This window comes from Oncorhynchus keta, chromosome 3, assembly GCF_023373465.1.
Source record: "Oncorhynchus keta strain PuntledgeMale-10-30-2019 chromosome 3, Oket_V2, whole genome shotgun sequence".
In the NCBI taxonomy this organism is placed as follows: domain Eukaryota; kingdom Metazoa; phylum Chordata; class Actinopteri; order Salmoniformes; family Salmonidae; genus Oncorhynchus; species Oncorhynchus keta.
The window spans coordinates 31,665,716-31,684,897 of NC_068423.1; the positions used below are offsets into that span (position 1 = coordinate 31,665,716).

Genomic DNA, 19,182 nt, shown 5'->3' on the forward strand with positions numbered 1-19,182 from the left:
AATGGAAGGCAGTCGGGATGACGCAAGATCAGGTGGGACCATTCAAGCCAATGAGAGAGCAGATATGCGCTTGAACAACTCCGATATAAAGTGTTTTTTTCCCCTAAAAGTTGGCGGGATGTCACTTGTCCTACGTATATATCAGTACACTCGTAAGAACCTAAACATTACGACACGTTTATTCGATTAAATAAGACACAAGTAACAAATAAACCATTCAATTGTGTTTTAATTAACCAAACGCAACACTCATTGACCTGCATACAAAACTCGCCGCTTGTTGAGCGGGGAAAAAAGTGAACCTGGAGATGACAGATTTTGTGTCCAGTTATCCCTCTCGTTTCGCGTCTTCCCCCGTTATTTCTAAAAATAAACTAATATTACATTACTTTTGGTATGCCACGGTAAACTTCCACCCTATTTATCTACTGTCAGTGCTTATCGATTTACGTGACCGTAGTACATTATATTTGCGTCTATACACTTATTACCGTATTTAGGATCTTGTTTAAATGTTCGACAAGTGCGCTAGTTCCACGCATGCGTAACGCCAACTTCCTGTTTCAACAAAACACCGATGTCTTGGAACTGGGTCTCTGCATTGGTTTTGATATTATTGTAAAAATAGACACGTTTACGATCATCTGTCGGATATGAAAATGGTTAGAGATACAATAATACATTGCTGAGTTCGCTGACGCCCTTTTCTGGTGTTTAGATCTCTCTGTTTACTCCTGTATTTGAGATTCTGATGTAGCTAGCGACTGTAAACTAGTTGTACATTATTTCACTACCATGTCGGCCAAAGTTAGGGCGGGGGACAGCAACGACAACGGAGAAATCATTAGAAACTACCATAAACGAGCATTTGAATACATATCCGTGGCACTAAAGATCGATGAAGATGACAAAGGTTGAATGCATCTCCTTATCTTAAAATATATATATATTGTATATGTTTATCATACATTTAGTAGCTTCGATGAAACCAAGAAGAGTTTTACAATGTTAAAACTCTTGGTTGCATCGAAGCCAATCGTACATGTTGTGTGACTATGCAATGGCTCACTGGGAGTGTCTGTCTGCCTGTCTGTCTGTCTGCCTGTCTGTCTGTCTGTCTGTCTGGCGGTTTGTTATGGCAGGTGTCAAGGAGGAGGCGGTACAGTGGTATCAGAAAGGCATTGCAGAGCTTCAAAGGGGGATTGCTATTGAAGTCACAGGACAAGGTAAGCTAATTCCTACCTCATTATCTTTCAAGTCAATATGAGGTTGTTTGTGTTGTGGCCGTTGGCCAGTGACCACGTTTCGCTGTCTTTCACTTTCACTTTAGGAGAACATTGTGATCGTTCCAAGAGGCTTCAAACTAAGATGATCAACAATCTCACCATGGCAAAGGACCGACTCGCTCTTCTAGGTCAGCTCTCTGACGATGTTGAGAACGTTGTTTTAGATTGTTTCACGTCATGATGACTTTCCATTCTGGTAATATATGAGGCATGCTGTAGTCTTCATGATGACTTCCCATTCTGGTAATATATGAGGCATGCTGTAGTCTTCATGATGACTTCCCATTCTGGTAATATATGAGGCATGCTGTAGTCTTCATGATGACTTCCCATTCTGGTAATATATGAGGCATGCTGTAGTCTTCATGATGACTTCCCATTCTGGTAATATATGAGGCATGCTGTAGTCTTCATGATGACTTCCCATTCTGGTAATATATGAGGCATGCTGTAGTCTTCATGATGACTTCCCATTCTGGTAATATATGAGGCATGCTGTAGTCTTCATGATGACTTCCCATTCTGGTAATATATGAGGCATGCTGTAGTCTTCATGATGACTTCCCATTCTGGTAATATATGAGGCATGCTGTAGTCTTCATGATGACTTCCCATTCTGGTAATATATGAGGCATGCTGTAGTCTTCATGATGACTTCCCATTCTGGTAATATATGAGGCATGCTGTAGTCTTCATGATGACTTCCCATTCTGGTAATATATGAGGCATGCTGTAGTCTTCATGATGACTTCCCATTCTGGTAATATATGAGGCATGCTGTAGTCTTCATGATGACTTCCCATTCTGGTAATATATGAGGCATGCTGTAGTCTTCATGATGACTTCCCATTCTGGTAATATATGAGGCATGCTGTAGTCTTCATGATGACTTCCCATTCTGGTAATATATGAGGCATGCTGTAGTCTTCAAGATGACTTCCCATTCTGGTAATATATGAGGCATGCTGTAGTCTTCATGATGACTTCCCATTCTGGTAATATATGAGGCATGCTGTAGTCTTCATGATGACTTCCCATTCTGGTAATATATGAGGCATGCTGTAGTCTTCATGATGACTTCCCATTCTGGTAATATATGAGGCATGCTGTAGTCTTCATGATGACTTCCCATTCTGGTAATATATGAGGCATGCTGTAGTCTTCATGATGACTTCCCATTCTGGTAATATATGAGGCATGCTGTAGTCTTCATGATGACTTCCCATTCTGGTAATATATGAGGCATGCTGTAGTCTTCATGATGACTTCCCATTCTGGTAATATATGAGGCATGCTGTAGTCTTCATGATGACTTCCCATTCTGGTAATATATGAGGCATGCTGTAGTCTTCATGATGACTTCTTCTGGTAATATATGAGGCATGAGTCTTCAAGATGACTTCCCATTCTGGTAATATATGAGGCATGCTGTAGTCTTCATGATGACTTCCCATTCTGGTAATATATGAGGCATGCTGTAGTCTTCATGATGACTTCCCATTCTGGTAATATATGAGGCATGCTGTAGTCTTCATGATGACTTCCCATTCTGGTAATATATGAGGCATGCTGTAGTCTTCATGATGACTTCCCATTCTGGTAATATATGAGGCATGCTTCCCATTCTGGTAATATATGAGGCATAGTCTTCATGATGACTTCCCATTCTGGTAATATATGAGGCATGCTGTAGTCTTCATGATGACTTCCCATTCTGGTAATATATGAGGCATGCTGTAGTCTTCATGATGACTTCCCATTCTGGTAATATATGAGGCATGCTGTAGTCTTCATGATGACTTCCCATTCTGGTAATATATGAGGCATGCTGTAGTCTTCATGATGACTTCCCATTCTGGTAATATATGAGGCATGCTGTAGTCTTCATGATGACTTCCCATTCTGGTAATATATGAGGCATGCTGTAGTCTTCATGATGACTTTCCATTCTGGTAATATATGAGGCATGCTGTAGTCTTCATGATGACTTCCCATTCATTGTAATATATGAGGCATGCTGTAGTCTTCATGATGACTTCCCATTCATTGTAATATATGAGGCATGCCGCAGTCTTCATGATGACTTCCCATTCTGGTAATATATGAGGCATGCTGTAGTCTTCATGATGACTTCCCATTCTGGTAATGCATGCTGTAGTCTTCATGATGACTTCCCATTCTGGTAATATATGAGGCATGCTGTAGTCTTCATGATGACTTCCCATTCTGGTAATATATGAGGCATGCTGTAGTCTTCATGATGACTTCCCATTCTGGTAATATATGAGGCATGCTGTAGTCTTCATGATGACTTCCCATTCTTGTAATATGAGGCATGCTCTTCATGATGACTTCCCATTCTGGTAATATATGAGGCATGCTGTAGTCTTCATGATGACTTCCCATTCATTGTAATATATGAGGCATGCTGTAGTCTTCATGATGACTTCCCATTCATTGTAATATATGAGGCATGCTGTAGTCTTCATGATGACTTCCCATTCATTGTAATATATGAGGCATGCTGTAGTCTTCATGATGACTTCCCATTCTGGTAATATATGAGGCATGCTGTAGTCTTCATGATGACTTCCCATTCTGGTAATATATGAGGCATGCTGTAGTCTTCATGATGACTTTCCATTCTGGTAATATATGAGGCATGCTGTAGTCTTCATGATGACTTCCCATTCATTGTAATATATGAGGCATGCTGTAGTCTTCATGATGACTTCCCATTCATTGAGGCATGCTGTAGTCTTCATGATGACTTCCCATTCTGGTAATATATGAGGCATGCTGTAGTCTTCATGATGACTTTCCATTCTGGTAATATATGAGGCATGCTGTAGTCTTCATGATGACTTCCCATTCATTGTAATATATGAGGCATGCTGTAGTCTTCATGATGACTTCCCATTCATTGTAATATATGAGGCATGCCGCAGTCTTCATGATGACTTTCCATTCATTGTAATATATGAGGCATGCTGCAGTCTTCTCTCATAACACTTTGAAGTGATGCCACACTTAGATTTTGAGCGACACAGCTTTGTGTTGTAAATAAATCCCTGACTAAGATCAGTACTTCTCACTCAAAAATGTTTAAAAGAGATTGACATTTGAATTGTTATATTAGCAGCTATGTGTTTTAGTAATTTGCAAATAGTTATATTACTAATGTTTTTGTTTTTAAAAATTTAACCTTGTAGGGTCTCTCTCTCCATTCTCGCTTACTCTCTCTCACCCTCGGTCTCTCTCCATCCTCTCTCTCTCACCCTCTGTCTCTCTCCATCCCCTCTCTCTCCATCCCCTCTCTCTCATCCTCTCTCTCTCTCCATCCTCTCTCTCCGTCCTCTCTCTCCGTCCTCTCTCTCCATCCTCTCTCTCACCCTCTGTCTCTCACCCTCGGTCTCTCTCCATCCTCTCTCTCTCACCCTCTCTTTCTCTCACCCTCTGTCTCTCTACATCCTCTCTCTCTCACCCTCTCTCTCACCCTCTGTCTCTCTCCGTCCTCTCTCTCTCACCATCCTCTCTCTCCGTCCTCTCTCTCTCTCACCATCCTCTCTCTCCGTCCTCTCAACCTCTCTCTCTCTCTCTCCGTCCTCTCTCTCCGTCCTCTCTCTCTCAACCTCTCTCTCTCTCGGTCTTCTCTCTCTCACCCTGTCTCTCCGTCCTCTCTCTCTCCGTCTTCTCTCTCTCACCCTCTGTCCTCTCTGTCTCTCTGTCTGTCTCTCTGTCTCTCTCTGTCTCTCGCCACAGAAGGTACATCGGCGTCTAAAACGAGCCACAGCCCTCAGAGTCCACCAGGCCATCTCCCTACCCCTCCAGTGAGGCCTGCTGGTCCAAAGAACAAGCCAGGACCAGGACCAGGACCAGGACACAGTAAGCCAGCAAGCACTGGCTCAAGCAGGACCAACAATATCAAGGTATCCCTGGTACAGGTCCTGTCCCTGGTCCCATTAAAGTACAGGCCTTGTCCTGTCTCTGTCCCTGGTCCCATTAAAGTACAGGTCCTGTCTCTGTCCCTGGTCCCATTCAAGTACAGGCCTTGTCCTGTCTCTGTCCCTGGTCCCATTAAAGTACAGGCCTTGTCCTGTCTCTGGTCCCATTAAAGTACAGTCCTTGTCCTGTCTCTGTTCCTGGTCCCATTAAAGTACAGGCCTTGTCCTGTCTCTGTCCCTGGTCCCATTAAAGTACAGGCCTTGTCATGTCTCTGGTCCCATTAAAGTACAGGCCTTGTCCTGTCTCTGTCCCTGGTCCCATTAAAGTACAGGCCTTGTCCTGTCTCTGTCTCTGGTCCCATTAAAGTACAGGCCTTGTCCTGTCTCTGTCCCTGGTCCCATTAAAGTACAGGCCTTGTCCTGTCTCTGTCCCTGGTCCCATTAAAGTACAGGCCTTGTCCTGTCTCTGTCCCTGGTCCCATTAAAGTACAGGCCTTGTCCTGTCTCTGTCCCTGGTCCCATTACAGTACAGGCCTTGTCCTGTCCCTGGTCCCATTAAAGTACAGGCCTTGTCCTGTCTCTGTCTCTGGTCCCATTAAAGTACAGGCCTTGTCCTGTGTCTGTCCCTGGTCCCATTAAAGTACAGGCCTTGTCCTGTCTCTGTCCCTGGTCCCATTAAAGTACAGGCCTTGTCCTGTCTCTGTCCCTGGTCCCATTAAAGTACAGGCCTTGTCCTGTCTCTGTCCCTGGTCCCATTAAAGTACAGGCCATGTCCTGTCTCTGTCCCTGTTCCCATTAAAGTACAGGCCTTGTCCTGTCTCTGTCCCTGGTCCCATTAAAGTACAGGCCTTGTCCTGTCTCTGTCCCTGGTCCCATTAAAGTACAGGCCATGTCCTGTCTCTGTCCCTGGTCCCATTAAAGTACAGGCCTTGTCCTGTCTCTGTCCCTGGTCCCATTAAAGTACAGGCCTTGTCCTGTCTCTGTCCCTGGTCCCATTAAAGTACAGGCCTTGTCCTGTCTCTGTCCCTGGTCCCATTAAAGTACAGGCCTTGTCCTGTCTCTGTCTCTGGTCCCATTAAAGTACAGGCCATTGTCCTGTCCCTGGTCCCATTAAAGTACAGGCCTTGTCCTGTCTCTGTCCCTGGTCCCATTAAAGTACAGGCCTTGTCCTGTCTCTGTCCCTGGTCCCATTAAAGTACAGGCCTTGTCCTGTCTCTGTCCCTGGTCCCATTAAAGTACAGGCCTTGTCCTGTCTCTGTCTCTGGTCCCATTAAAGTACAGGCCATTGTCCTGTCCCTGGTCCCATTAAAGTACAGGCCTTGTCCTGTCTCTGTCCCTGGTCCCATTAAAGTACAGGCCTTGTCCTGTCTCTGTCCCTGGTCCCATTAAAGTACAGGCCTTGTCCTGTCTCTGTCCCTGGTCCCATTAAAGTACAGGCCTTGTCCTGTCTCTGTCTCTGGTCCCATTAAAGTACAGGCCTTGTCCTGTCTCTGTCTCTGGTCCCATTAAAGTACAGGTCCTGTCTCTGTCCCTGGTCCCATTAAAGTACAGGCCTTGTCCTGTCTCTGTCCCTGGTCCCATTAAAGTACAGGCCTTGTCCTGTCCCTGGTCCCATTAAAGTACAGGCCTTGTCCTGTCTCTGTCCCTGGTCCCATTAAAGTACAGGCCTTGTCCTGTCTCTGTCCCTGGTCCCATTAAAGTACAGGCCTTGTCCTGTCTCTGTCTCTGGTCCCATTAAAGTACAGGCCTTGTTCTATCCCCGTCCCCTATCCTCTATAGTCCCATAAATTATTTAGTCCTAGTTTTATAACCTCCCCGCTAACAGTTTACGGAAAACAACGTTTCTGAGTCGTAATTTGTTTTAAATACTGTTTCGAATGGGACGTTGTTGCTCATAGTGTATCCTGTTTGTTCTATGTGTATTTTTATGGTCCTATGATATTGTGCATTTACGGAGTGTTCTCTCTAAGGTTGTCCCTCGGGCTGCAGGGAGAGGACAGAATGGTAGACCAGCAGCATCGAAGGAACCACAGAAGAGGGATATGAAGAACTTCAAGAATGTGGACAGCAAGTTGGCCAGCTTCATACTGAATGAAATCGTAGACGGGTAGGATAGATGAGCAATCTGTGTAGTCATGTCCCCGGAGCGATCCGCGTAGCCCGGTCCACGGAGCGATCCGTGTAGCCCGGTCTCCGGAGCGATCCGTGTAGCCCGGTCTCCGGAGCGATCCGTGTAGCCCGGTCCACGGAGCGATCCGCGTAGCCCGGTCCAGGGAGCGATGAGCGATCCGCGTAGCCATGTCTCCGGAGCGATCCGCGTAGCCCGGTCCACGGAGCGATCCGCGTAGCCCGGTCTCCGGAGCGATCCGCGTAGCCCGGTCTCCGGAGCGATCCGCGTAGCCCGGTCTCCGGAGCGATCCGCGTAGCCCGGTCTCCGGAGCGATCCGCGTAGCCCGGTCTCCGGAGCGATCCGCGTAGCCCGGTCTCCGGAGCGATCCGCGTAGCCCGGTCTCCGGAGCGATCTGTGTAGCCCGGTCCCTGGAGCGATGAGCGATCCGTGTAGCCCGGTCTCCGGAGCGATCCGTGTAGCCCGGTCTCCGGAGCGATCCGTGTAGCCCGGTCCACAGAGCGATCCGCGTAGCCCGGTCTCCGGAGCGATCCGCGTAGCCCGGTCTCCGGAGCGATCCGTGTAGCCCGGTCTCCGGAGCGATCCGCGTAGCCCGGTCCCCGGAGCGATGAGCGATCCGTGTAGCCCGGTCTCCGGAGCGATCCGTGTAGCCCGGTCTCCGGAGCGATCCGTGTAGCCCGGTCTCCGGAGCGATCCGTGTAGCCCGGTCTCCGGAGCGATCCGTGTAGCCCGGTCTCCGGAGCGATCCGTGTAGCCCGGTCTCCGGAGAGATCCGCGTAGCCCGGTCCCCGGAGCGATGAGCGATCCGTGTAGCCCGGTCTCCGTGTAGTCTTGGTCATTGTCTGGGGAGTTGGCTATACAGAACTAACAGACGTGTGACCAGGCTATGACGGAGAAGACCCTCAGCACGTTCAATGGAGGGATTCTAGAGTCGATGATAGCGGATAGCGCAGTGGACTACAGTCAGGATCAAATTACACGCTGAACATCTTGGGGACGCCCTGACGTCAAACTCTTAGACCTTTGAGGCTGCACACACTGATACTTTTGTTAAGGCGGGTTTCTAGCTCTCCTGTTTTTACAACCCATGTCTGTAATTGAGACTGCTGGGGTTCTGGAGTCATTTAAACATTGTGTGTGTATTTCAGTGGGTCGTCAGTGAGCTTTGAAGACATAGCGGGTCAGGAGCTGGCTAAACAAGCTCTTCAGGAGATAGTTATCCTGCCTGCACTCAGACCTGAGGTGAACATGTTTGCTTTCTACTCTGTGTTATGAGCTGCTGTCTGTCAGTTATGCCTGATTCTCATTCGAGGGTCAAACCTACCCAAGCTGAGCTGCTTCGATCTGGTCTGTTTACACATCCCCGAGCAGGGCACAGTACAGTTGAGGTCGGCCCTATTGTGGGAATCAGGCTTCACAGTTGTCTTGTTGTCTCTTGTCCAGTCTAATGTCTCTAGTCAAATCAAATCAAAGTTTATTTGTCATGTGCGCCGAATACAACAGGTGTAGACCTTACAGTGAAATGCTTATTTACAGCCCCTAACCAACAGTGCAATTTTTAAGGTATAGTGTTGTCTCTAGTCCAGTCTATTGTTGTCTCTAGTCCAGTCTATAGTGTTGTCTCTCCTCCAGTCTATAGTGTTGTCTCTAGTCCAGTCTATAGTGTTGTCTCTAGTCCAGTCTATAGTGTTGTCTCTAGTCCAGTCTATAGTGTTGTCTTTAGTCCAGTCTATTGTTGTCTCTAGTCCAGTCTATAGTGGTGTCTCTAGTCCAGTCTATAGTGGTGTCTCTAGTCCAGTCTATAGTGGTGTTGTCTCTACTCCAGTCTATAGTGTTGTCTCTAGTCCAGTCTATAGTGTTGTCTCTAGTCCAGTCTATAGTGGTGTCTCTAGTCCAGTCTATAGTGTTGTCTCTAGTCCAGTCTATTGTTGTCTCTAGTCCAGTCTATAGTGTTGTCTCTAGTCCAGTCTATTGTTGTCTCTAGTCCAGTCTATAGTGTTGTCTCTAGTCCAGTCTATAGTGTTGTCTCTAGTCCAGTCTATAGTGTTGTCTCTAGTCCAGTCTATAGTGTTGTCTTTAGTCCAGTCTATTGTTGTCTCTAGTCCAGTCTATAGTGTTGTCTCTAGTCCAGTCTATAGTGTTGTCTCTAGTCCAGTCTATAGTGGTGTCTCTAGTCCAGTCTATAGTGGTGTCTCTAGTCCAGTCTATAGTGGTGTCTCTAGTCCAGTCTATAGTGGTGTTGTCTCTACTCCAGTCTATAGTGTTGTCTCTAGTCCAGTCTATAGTGTTGTCTCTAGTTCAGTCTATAGTGGTGTCTCTAGTCCAGTCTATAGTGTTGTCTCTAGTCCAGTCTATAGTGTTGTCTCTAGTCCAGTCTATAGTGTTGTCTCTAGTGTTGTCTCTAGTCAGTCTATAGTGTTGTCTCTAGTCCAGTCTATAGTGTTGTCTCTAGTCCAGTCTATAGTGTTGTCTCTACTCCAGTCTATAGTGTTGTCTCTAGTCCAGTCTATAGTGTTGTCTCTAGTCCAGTCTATAGTGTTGTCTCTAGTCCAGTCTATAGTGTTGTCTCTACTCCAGTCTATAGTGTTGTCTCTAGTCCAGTCTATAGTGTTGTCTCTAGTCCAGTCTATAGTGTTGTCTCTAGTCCAGTCTATAGTGTTGTCTCTACTCCAGTCTATAGTGTGTTGTCTCTACTCCAGTCTATAGTGTTGTCTCTAGTCCAGTCTATAGTGTTGTCTCTAGTCCAGTCTATAGTGTTGTCTCTAGTCCAGTCTATAGTGTTGTCTCTAGTCCAGTCTATAGTGTTGTCTCTAGTCCAGTCTATAGTGTTGTCTCTACTCCAGTCTATAGTGTTGTCTCTACTCCAGTCTATAGTGTTGTCTCTAGTCCAGTCTATAGTGTTGTCTCTAGTCCAGTCTATAGTGTTGTCTCTAGTCCAGTCTATAGTGTTGTCTCTACTCCAGTCTATAGTGTTGTTGTCTCTACTCCAGTCTATAGTGGTATCTCTAGTCCAGTCTATAGTGTTGTCTCTAGTCCAGTCTATAGTGGTGTCTCTAGTCTATGTCCAGTCTATAGTGTTGTCTCTACTCCAGTCTATAGTGTTGTCTCTACTCCAGTCTATGGTGTTGTCTCTACTCCAGTCTATGGTGTTGTCTCTAGTCCAGTGTCTCTATGGCTATAGTGGTGTCTCTACTCCAGTCTATAGTGTTGTCTCTACTCCAGTCTATAGTGTTGTCTCTACTCCAGTCTATAGTCTATAGTGTTGTCTCTACTCCAGTCTATAGTGTTGTCTCTAGTCCAGTCTATAGTGTTGTCTCTACTCCAGTCTATAGTGTTGTTGTCTCTACTCCAGTCTATAGTGGTATCTCTAGTCCAGTCTATAGTGTTGTCTCTAGTCCAGTCTATAGTGTTGTCTCTAGTCCAGTCTATGGTGTTGTCTCTAGTCCAGTCTATGGTGTTGTCTCTACTCCAGTCTATAGTGTTGTCTCTACTCCAGTCTATAGTGTTGTCTCTACTCCAGTCTATAGTGTTGTCTCTACTCCAGTCTATAGTGTTGTCTCTACTCCAGTCTATGGTGTTGTCTCTACTCCAGTCTATAGTGTTGTCTCTACTCCAGTCTATAGTGTTGTCTCTACTCCAGTCTATAGTGGTGTCTCTACTCCAGTCTATGGTGTTGTGTGTCTACTCCAGTCTATGGTGTTGTGTGTCTACTCCAGTCTATGGTGTTGTCTCTACTCCAGTCTATAGTGTTGTCTCTACTCCAGTCTATGGTGTTGTCTCTACTCCAGTCTATAGTGTTGTCTCTACTCCAGTCTATAGTGTTGTCTCTACTCCAGTCTATAGTGTTGTCTCTACTCCAGTCTATAGTGTTGTCTCTACTCCAGTCTATGGTGTTGTCTCTAGTCTATAGTGGTGTCTCTACTCCAGTCTATGGTGTTGTCTCTACTCCAGTCTATAGTGTTGTCTCTACTCCAGTCTATAGTGTTGTCTCTACTCCAGTCTATAGTGGTGTCTCTACTCCAGTCTATAGTGTTGTCTCTACTCCAGTCTATAGTGGTGTCTCTACTCCAGTCTATAGTGGTGTCTCTACTCCAGTCTATAGTGTTGTCTCTACTCCAGTCTATAGTGTTGTCTCTACTCCAGTCTATAGTGTTGTCTCTACTCCAGTCTATAGTGTTGTCTCTACTCCAGTCTATAGTGTTGTCTCTACTCCAGTCTATAGTGTTGTCTCTAGTCTCCAGTCTATAGTGTTGTCTCTACTCCAGTCTATAGTGTTGTCTCTACTCCAGTCTATAGTGTTGTCTCTACTCCAGTCTATAGTGGTGTCTCTACTCCAGTCTATAGTGTTGTCTCTACTCCAGTCTATAGTGTTGTCTCTACTCCAGTCTATAGTGTTGTCTCTACTCCAGTCTATAGTGTTGTCTCTAGTCCAGTCTATAGTGTGGTGTCTCTACTCCAGTCTATAGTGGTGTCTCTACTCCAGTCTATAGTCTATAGTGTCTCTACTCCAGTCTATAGTGGTGTCTCTACTCCAGTCTATAGTGTTGTCTCTACTCCAGTCTATAGTGTTGTCTCTACTCCAGTCTATAGTGGTGTCTCTACTCCAGTCTATAGTGGTGTCTCTACTCCAGTCTATAGTGGTGTCTCTAGTCCAGTCTATAGTGGTGTCTCTACTCTCTATAGTGTTGTCTCTAGTCAGTCTATAGTGTCTATGTGTTGTCTCTACTCCAGTCTATGGTGGTTGTCTCTACTCCAGTCTATAGTGTTGTCTCTACTCCAGTCTATAGTGTTGTCTCTAGTCCAGTCTATGGTGTTGTCTCTAGTCCAGTCTATGGTGTTGTCTCTAGTCTCTATAGTGTTGTCTCTACCCAGTCTATAGTGTTGTCTCTACTCCAGTCTATAGTGGTGTCTCTAGTCCAGTTTATAGTGTTGTCTCTACTCCAGTCTATAGTGTTGTCTCTACTCCAGTCTATGGTGTTGTCTCTACTCCAGTCTATGTCTATAGTGTTGTCTCTACTCCAGTCTATAGTGTTGTCTCTACTCCAGTCTATGGTGGTGTCTACTCCAGTCTATAGTGGTGTCTCTACTCCAGTCTATAGTGTTGTCTCTACTCCAGTCTATGGTGTTGTCTCTACTCCAGTCTATAGTGTTGTCTCTAGTCCAGTCTAGGTGTTGTCTCTACTCCAGTCTATAGTGGTGTGTCTCTATAGTGTTGTCTCTACTCCAGTCTATGTGTTGTCTCTACTCCAGTCTATAGTGTTGTCTCTAGTCCAGTCTATCCAGTCTATGTGGTGTCTCTACTCCAGTCTATAGTGGTGTCTCTACTCCAGTCTATAGTGTTGTCTCTACTCCAGTCTATGGTGTTGTCTCTACTCCAGTCTATAGTGTTGTCTCTACTCCAGTCTATGGTGTTGTCTCTACTCCAGTCTATAGTGTTGTCTCTACTCCAGTCTATAGTGTTGTCTCTAGTCCAGTCTATAGTGTTGTCTCTAGTCCAGTCTATAGTGTTGTCTCTAGTCCAGTCTATAGTGTTGTCTCTACTCCAGTCTATAGTGTTGTCTCTACTCCAGTCTATAGTGGTGTCTAGTCCAGTCTATAGTGTTGTCTCTAGTCCAGTCTATAGTGTTGTCTCTACTCCAGTCTATAGTGTTGTCTCTACTCCAGTCTATAGTGGTGTCTCTAGTCCAGTCTATAGTGTTGTCTCTACTCCAGTCTATAGTGGTGTCTCTACTCCAGTCTATGGTGGTGTCTCTACTCCAGTCTATAGTGGTGTCTCTACTCCAGTCTATAGTGGTGTCTCTACTCCAGTCTATAGTGTTGTCTCTAGTCCAGTCTATAGTGGTGTCTCTACTCCAGTCTATGGTGGTGTCTCTAGTCCAATCTATAGTGGTGGTGTCTCTACTCCAGTCTATAGTGTTGTCTCTACTCCAGTCTATAGTGTTGTCTCTACTCCAGTCTATGGTGTTGTCTCTACTCCAGTCTATGGTGGTGTCTCTACTCCAGTCTATGGTGGTGTCTCTACTCCAGTCTATTGTGTTGTCTCTACTCCAGTCTATGGTGTTGTCTCTACTCCAGTCTATAGTGTTGTCTCTAGTCCAGTCTATAGTGGTGTCTCTACTCCAGTCTATGGTGGTGTCTCTAGTCCAGTCTATAGTGGTGGTGTCTCTACTCCAGTCTATAGTGGTGTCTCTAGTCCAGTCTATAGTGTTGTCTCTGCTCCAGTCTATAGTGTTGTCTCTACTCCAGTCTATAGTGGTGTCTCTACTCCAGTCTATAGTGGTGTCTCTACTCCAGTCTATAGTGTTGTCTCTACTCCAGTCTATAGTGGTGTCTCTACTCCAGTCTATAGTGTTGTCTCTACTCCAGTCTATAGTGTTGTCTCTACTCCAGTCTATAGTGGTGTCTCTAGTCCAGTCTATAGTGGTGTCTCTACTCCAGTCTATAGTGTTGTCTCTACTCCAGTCTATAGTGTTGTCTCTACTCCAGTCTATGGTGGTGTCTCTACTCCAGTCTATAGTGGTGTCTCTACTCCAGTCTATAGTGGTGTCTCTACTCCAGTCTATGGTGGTGTCTCTACTCCAGTCTATAGTGGTGTCTCTACTCCAGTCTATAGTGGTGTCTCTACTCCAGTCTATAGTGGTGTCTCTACTCCAGTCTATAGTGTTGTCTCTACTCCAGTCTATAGTGGTGTCTCTACTCCAGTCTATAGTGGTGTCTCTACTCCAGTCTATAGTGGTGTCTCTACTCCAGTCTATAGTGGTGTCTCTACTCCAGTCTATAGTGTTGTCTCTACTCCAGTCTATAGTGAAGTCTCTACTCCAGTCTATAGTGTTGTCTCTACTCCAGTCTATAGTGTTGTCTCTACTCCAGTCTATAGTGAAGTCTCTACTCCAGTCTATAGTGTTGTCTCTACTCCAGTCTATAGTGTTGTCTCTACTCCAGTCTATAGTGGTGTCTCTAGTCCAGTCTATGGTGTTGTCTCTACTCCAGTCTATGGTGGTGTCTCTACTCCAGTCTATGGTGTTGTGTTGGTCCCCTCTAGCTGTTCACTGGTCTCAGATCCCCGGCACGAGGTCTGCTCCTCTTCGGTCCCCCAGGCAACGGAAAGACTATGCTGGTGAGTCAGACGTTTGTGACCATCAAATGACATCACATGGTGTTGACTGCATGTTGAAGACATTATGCCTCTACCTCCTGATAATAAATGTATCTATTGTGTCCCTCTACCCAGGCCAAAGCAGTAGAAATGGAGTCCTCTTTCTCGTGATAATGATTGATCTGTTTTGTCCCTCTACCCAGGCCAAAGCAGTAGAAATGGAGTCCTCTTTCTCATGATAATGATTGATCTGTTTTGTCCCTCTACCCAGGCCAAAGCAGTAGAAATGGAGTCCTCTTTCTCATGATAATGATTGATCTGTTTTGTCCCTCTACCCAGGCCAAAGCAGTAGAAATGGAGTCCTCTTTCTCATGATAATGATTGATCTGTTTTGTCCCTCTACCCAGGCCAAAGCAGTAGAAATGGAGTCCTCTTTCTCATGATAATGATTGATCTGTTTTGTCCCTCTACCCAGGCCAAAGCAGTAGAAATGGAGTCCTCTTTCTCGTGATAATGATTGCTCTGTTTTGTCCCTCTACCCAGGCCAAAGCAGTAGAAATGGAGTCCTCTTTCTCGTGATAATGATTGATCTGTTTTGTCCCTCTACCCAGGCCAAAGCAGTAGAAATGGAGTCCTCTTTCTCGTGATAATGATTGATCTGTTTTGTCCCTCTACCCAGGCCAAAGCAGTAGAAATGGAGTCCTCTTTCTCGTGATAATCATTGATCTGTTTTGTCCCTCTACCCAGGCCAAAGCAGTAGAAATGGAGTCCTCTTTCTCGTGATAATCATTGATCTGTTTTGTCCCTCTACCCAGGCCAAAGCAGTAGAAATGAAGTCCTCTTTCTCGTGATAATGATTGATCTGTTTTGTCCCTCTACCCAGGCCAAAGCAGTAGAAATGGAGTCCTCTTTCTCGTGATAATGATTGATCTGTTTTGTCCCTCTACCCAGGCCAAAGCAGTAGAAATGGAGTCCTCTTTCTCGTGATAATGATTGATCTGTTTTGTCCCTCTACCCAGGCCAAAGCAGTAGCCATGGAGTCCCATGCCACCTTCTTTAACATCAGTGCCTCCAGTCTGACCTCTAAATGGGTGAGGAGTCTTAAGACTGTGGTGATTTACTGTGTCCAAAATGGCACCCTATTCTCAGGGTAGTGGACTACTGTTGACCAGGGTAGTGGACTACTGTAGACCAGGGTAGTGGACTACTGTAGACCAGGGTAGTGGACTACTGTAGACCAGGGTCTATAGGGTAGTGGACTACTGTAGACCAGGGTAGTGGACTACTGTAGACCAGCGTAGTATACTACTGTTGACCAGGGTCTATAGGGTAGTGGACTACTGTTGACCAGGGTAGTGGACTACTGTTGACCAGGGTAGTGGACTACTGTTGACCAGGGTAGTGGACTACTGTAGACCAGGGTAGTGGACTACTGTTGACCAGGGTAGTGGACTACTGTAGACCAGGGTAGTGGACTACTGTAGACCAGGGTAGTGGACTACTGTAGACCAGGGTAGTGGACTACTGTAGACCAGGGTAGTGGACTACTGTTGACCAGGGTCTATAGGGTAGTGGACTACTGTAGACCAGGGTAGTGGACTACTGTAGACCAGGGTAGTGGACTACTGTAGACCAGTGCCCAAGTAGAAATATGTCCCAACTAGTGGATTAGCTAACTAGCTGATCAGTTTAACTATCAATAAACAGATGGTTATAAGTCTTTAAACTGCTTATGAACTCTTTTAAAACCACTGTATAAAGTTGACCTTTACTTGAGTGACCTCTGACCTGTATCTCTCCTTCCCAGGTGGGAGAGGGAGAGAAGCTGGTCAGATCTCTGTTTGCTGTGGCCAGAGAACTACAGCCTGCCATCATCTTCATTGGTTGGTTTGAGTGATTTTACTCTATATTCAGTATCATCCAACAGTGATCTGACGTCCAACATTAATATTTGAACTTGACATTTTCCATTTTTTTTGTTTTTTTGTTAGTCTCGGACTAGGCTTTTAGTCTGTCCAAAGAAACCGACCGTTCATTGCATTCGTTTAATAGTGATAATGGATTGAATTTTTATAGCGACTTTCTACATAATGAGTTACTCGAAGCGCTTTACATAGTAAGGGGTGAATTGGACTCGTTAAAGATGCAGAAATCACTGACATTTCCTGGTAGCTAATATTCCAATAGTTTGCCTAATTTCAGTTTTTATGTGACTAAACAAGTAAGTGTAGTGTAAGAGAATCATTGTACCATCTAAATCGCTGTGAAATATATTTTCCATAAGCATAAATATTGTATTTTCAGCTTGTTCGTAGCTGGTGTACAAAACCGAAAGTAAAAGACGCAAAAACTAAACTTAAGAACGGGAAGCATAGAACTCGCTCACATAGATCAGATGTACAGTTTCTTAGACAGGCTGTCAATGAGAGTGACAGATCTATAACACACATTTCTATGTGAATTTGGTCAGGTCGTCCAAAAAAAAGTGACATTTTACAGCTTTCAATCAATCAATTGTGGTCCTTCTGTAGCTCAGTTGGTAGAGCATGGCGCTTGTAACGCCAGTGTAGTGGGTTCGATTCCCGGGACCACCCATACGTAGAATGTATGCACACATGACTGTAAGTCGCTTTGGATAAAAGCGTCTGCTAAATGGCATATATATATATATATATATATATATAAATATATATATATATATAAAAAACCCAAACAAAAAATATTTTTGTTTGTTTCTGAGAGACTGAACAGACAGTAGCTGTTGTGGTGACGTTCGCTATGATCCCTGTCTGTTTGCCGTCCTCCCAGATGAGATCGACAGCCTGCTCTGTGAGAGACGGGAAGGAGAACACGATGCCAGCCGACGTTTAAAAACAGAGTTTCTCATACAGTTTGACGGGGTAAGACCAACGACCATTTTAGTTATGTCCCGGTAATGTTACTCCCGTCTGTGTACTGTTTAATGAGTGTTTCCTGTATGGGTTATTAATGAGCTATAAAAGACCTTATGAGTGTTTCCTGTATGGGTTATCAATGAGCTATAAAAGACCTTATGAGTGTTTCCTGTATGGGTTATCAATGAGCTATAAAAGACCTTATGAGTGTTTCCTGTATGGGTTATCAATGAGCTATAAAAGACCTTATGAGTGTTTCCTGTATGGGTTATTAATGAGCTATAAAAGACCTTATGAGTGTTTCCTGTATGGGTTATCAATGAGCTATAAAAGACCTTATGCACACTACATGACCAAAAGTATGTGGACACCAGCTCATCGAACATCTCATTCCAAAACCATGGGTATTAGTGTGGAGTTAGTCCCCCCTTTGCTGCTATAACAGCCTCCACTCTTCTGGGAAGGCTTTCCACTAGATGTAGGAACATTGCTGCTATAACAGCCTCCACACTTCTGGGAAGGCTTTCCACTAGATGTAGGAACATTGCTGCTATAACAGCCTCCACTCTCCTGGGAAGACTTTCCACTAGATGTAGGAACATTGCTGCTATAACAGCCTCCACTCTTCTGGGAAGGCTTTCCACTAGATGTAGGAACATTGCTGCTATAATAGCCTCCACTCTTCTGGGAAGGCTTTCCACTAAATGTTGGAACATTGCTGCTATAACAGCCTCCACTCTTCTCGGAAGGCTTTCCACTAGATGTTTGAACATTGCTGTCCACTGACAGCCTCACTAATGAGCAATTAGGCCTGGGAGATTAGGCTTGGCTCGCAGTCGGCATTCCGATTCATCCCAAAGGGGATCAATGGTGTTGAGATCAGGGCTCTGTGCAGGACAGTCAAGTTCTTCCACACCGATTGCGACAAACCATCTGTATAGACCTTGCTTTGTGCACGGGGGGCATTGTCATGCTCAAACAGGAAAGGGCCTTCCCCAAACTGTTGCCACAAAGTTAGAAGCACAGAATCGTCTAGAATGCCATTGAATGCTGTAGCGTTTAAGATTTCCCTTCACTGGAACTAAGGGGCTCAAACCATGAACAGCCCAGACCATTATTCCTCCTCCACCAAACTTTACAGTTGGCACTATGGATTGGGGCAGGTACTGTTCTCCTGCCATCCGCCAAACCCAGATTTGTCTGTCAGATGGTGAAGCGTGATTCATCACTCCAGAGAACGCGTTTCCACTGCTCCAGAGTCCAATGGTGGGGATCTTTACACCATTCCAGCCGACGCTTAGCACTGTGCATGGTGATATTAGGCTTGTGTGCAGCAGCTCGGCCATGGAAACCCATTTCATGAAGCTCCCGACTAACAGTTATTGTGCTGACCCTTGCTTCCAGAGGCAGTTTTGAACTTGGTAGTGAGTGTTGCAACCGAGGACAGACGGTTTCTATGCGTTTCAGCGGTCCTTTTCCGTGAGCTTGTGTGTCCTACCACTTCGCGGCTGAGCCGTTGTTGATCCTAGACGTTTCCTTGAAGTGGTGTCCACATACTTTTGTATATATGGTGTAGGTATCCCTCAACAGTCTCCTGGATGGTTGTATATATGGGATCCTTCAACAGTCTCCTGGATGGTTGTATATATGGGATCCTTCAACAGACTCCTGGATGGTTGTATATATGGGATCCTTCAACAGTCTCCTGGATGGTTGTATATATGGGATCCTTCAACAGTCTCCTGGATGGTTGTATATATGGGATCCTTCAACAGTCTCCTGGATGGTTGTATATATGGGATCCTTCAACAGTCTCCTGGATGGTTGTATATAT

At 45.2% G+C, this 19,182-nt stretch overlaps 1 protein-coding gene across 1 annotated transcript in view; it reads left to right on the plus strand.

Annotated features, from left to right (window-relative positions):
- The first annotated feature begins 532 nt into the window (after positions 1 to 532).
- LOC118379652 (spastin-like) overlaps positions 533 to 19,182 on the plus strand; it is a 30,472-nt gene continuing 11,822 nt past the window's right edge. The window contains exons 1-10 of the mRNA XM_052496501.1: positions 533 to 913; positions 1,143 to 1,226; positions 1,331 to 1,414; positions 5,049 to 5,215; positions 7,201 to 7,337; positions 8,507 to 8,600; positions 14,401 to 14,475; positions 15,474 to 15,545; positions 16,262 to 16,337; positions 17,263 to 17,386. Of these exons, the coding sequence (XP_052352461.1) occupies positions 796 to 913; positions 1,143 to 1,226; positions 1,331 to 1,414; positions 5,049 to 5,215; positions 7,201 to 7,337; positions 8,507 to 8,600; positions 14,401 to 14,475; positions 15,474 to 15,545; positions 16,262 to 16,337; positions 17,263 to 17,386 (1,031 nt within the window). The 5' untranslated portion in view covers positions 533 to 795. The remainder of the gene's footprint in view (positions 914 to 1,142; positions 1,227 to 1,330; positions 1,415 to 5,048; positions 5,216 to 7,200; positions 7,338 to 8,506; positions 8,601 to 14,400; positions 14,476 to 15,473; positions 15,546 to 16,261; positions 16,338 to 17,262; positions 17,387 to 19,182) is intronic.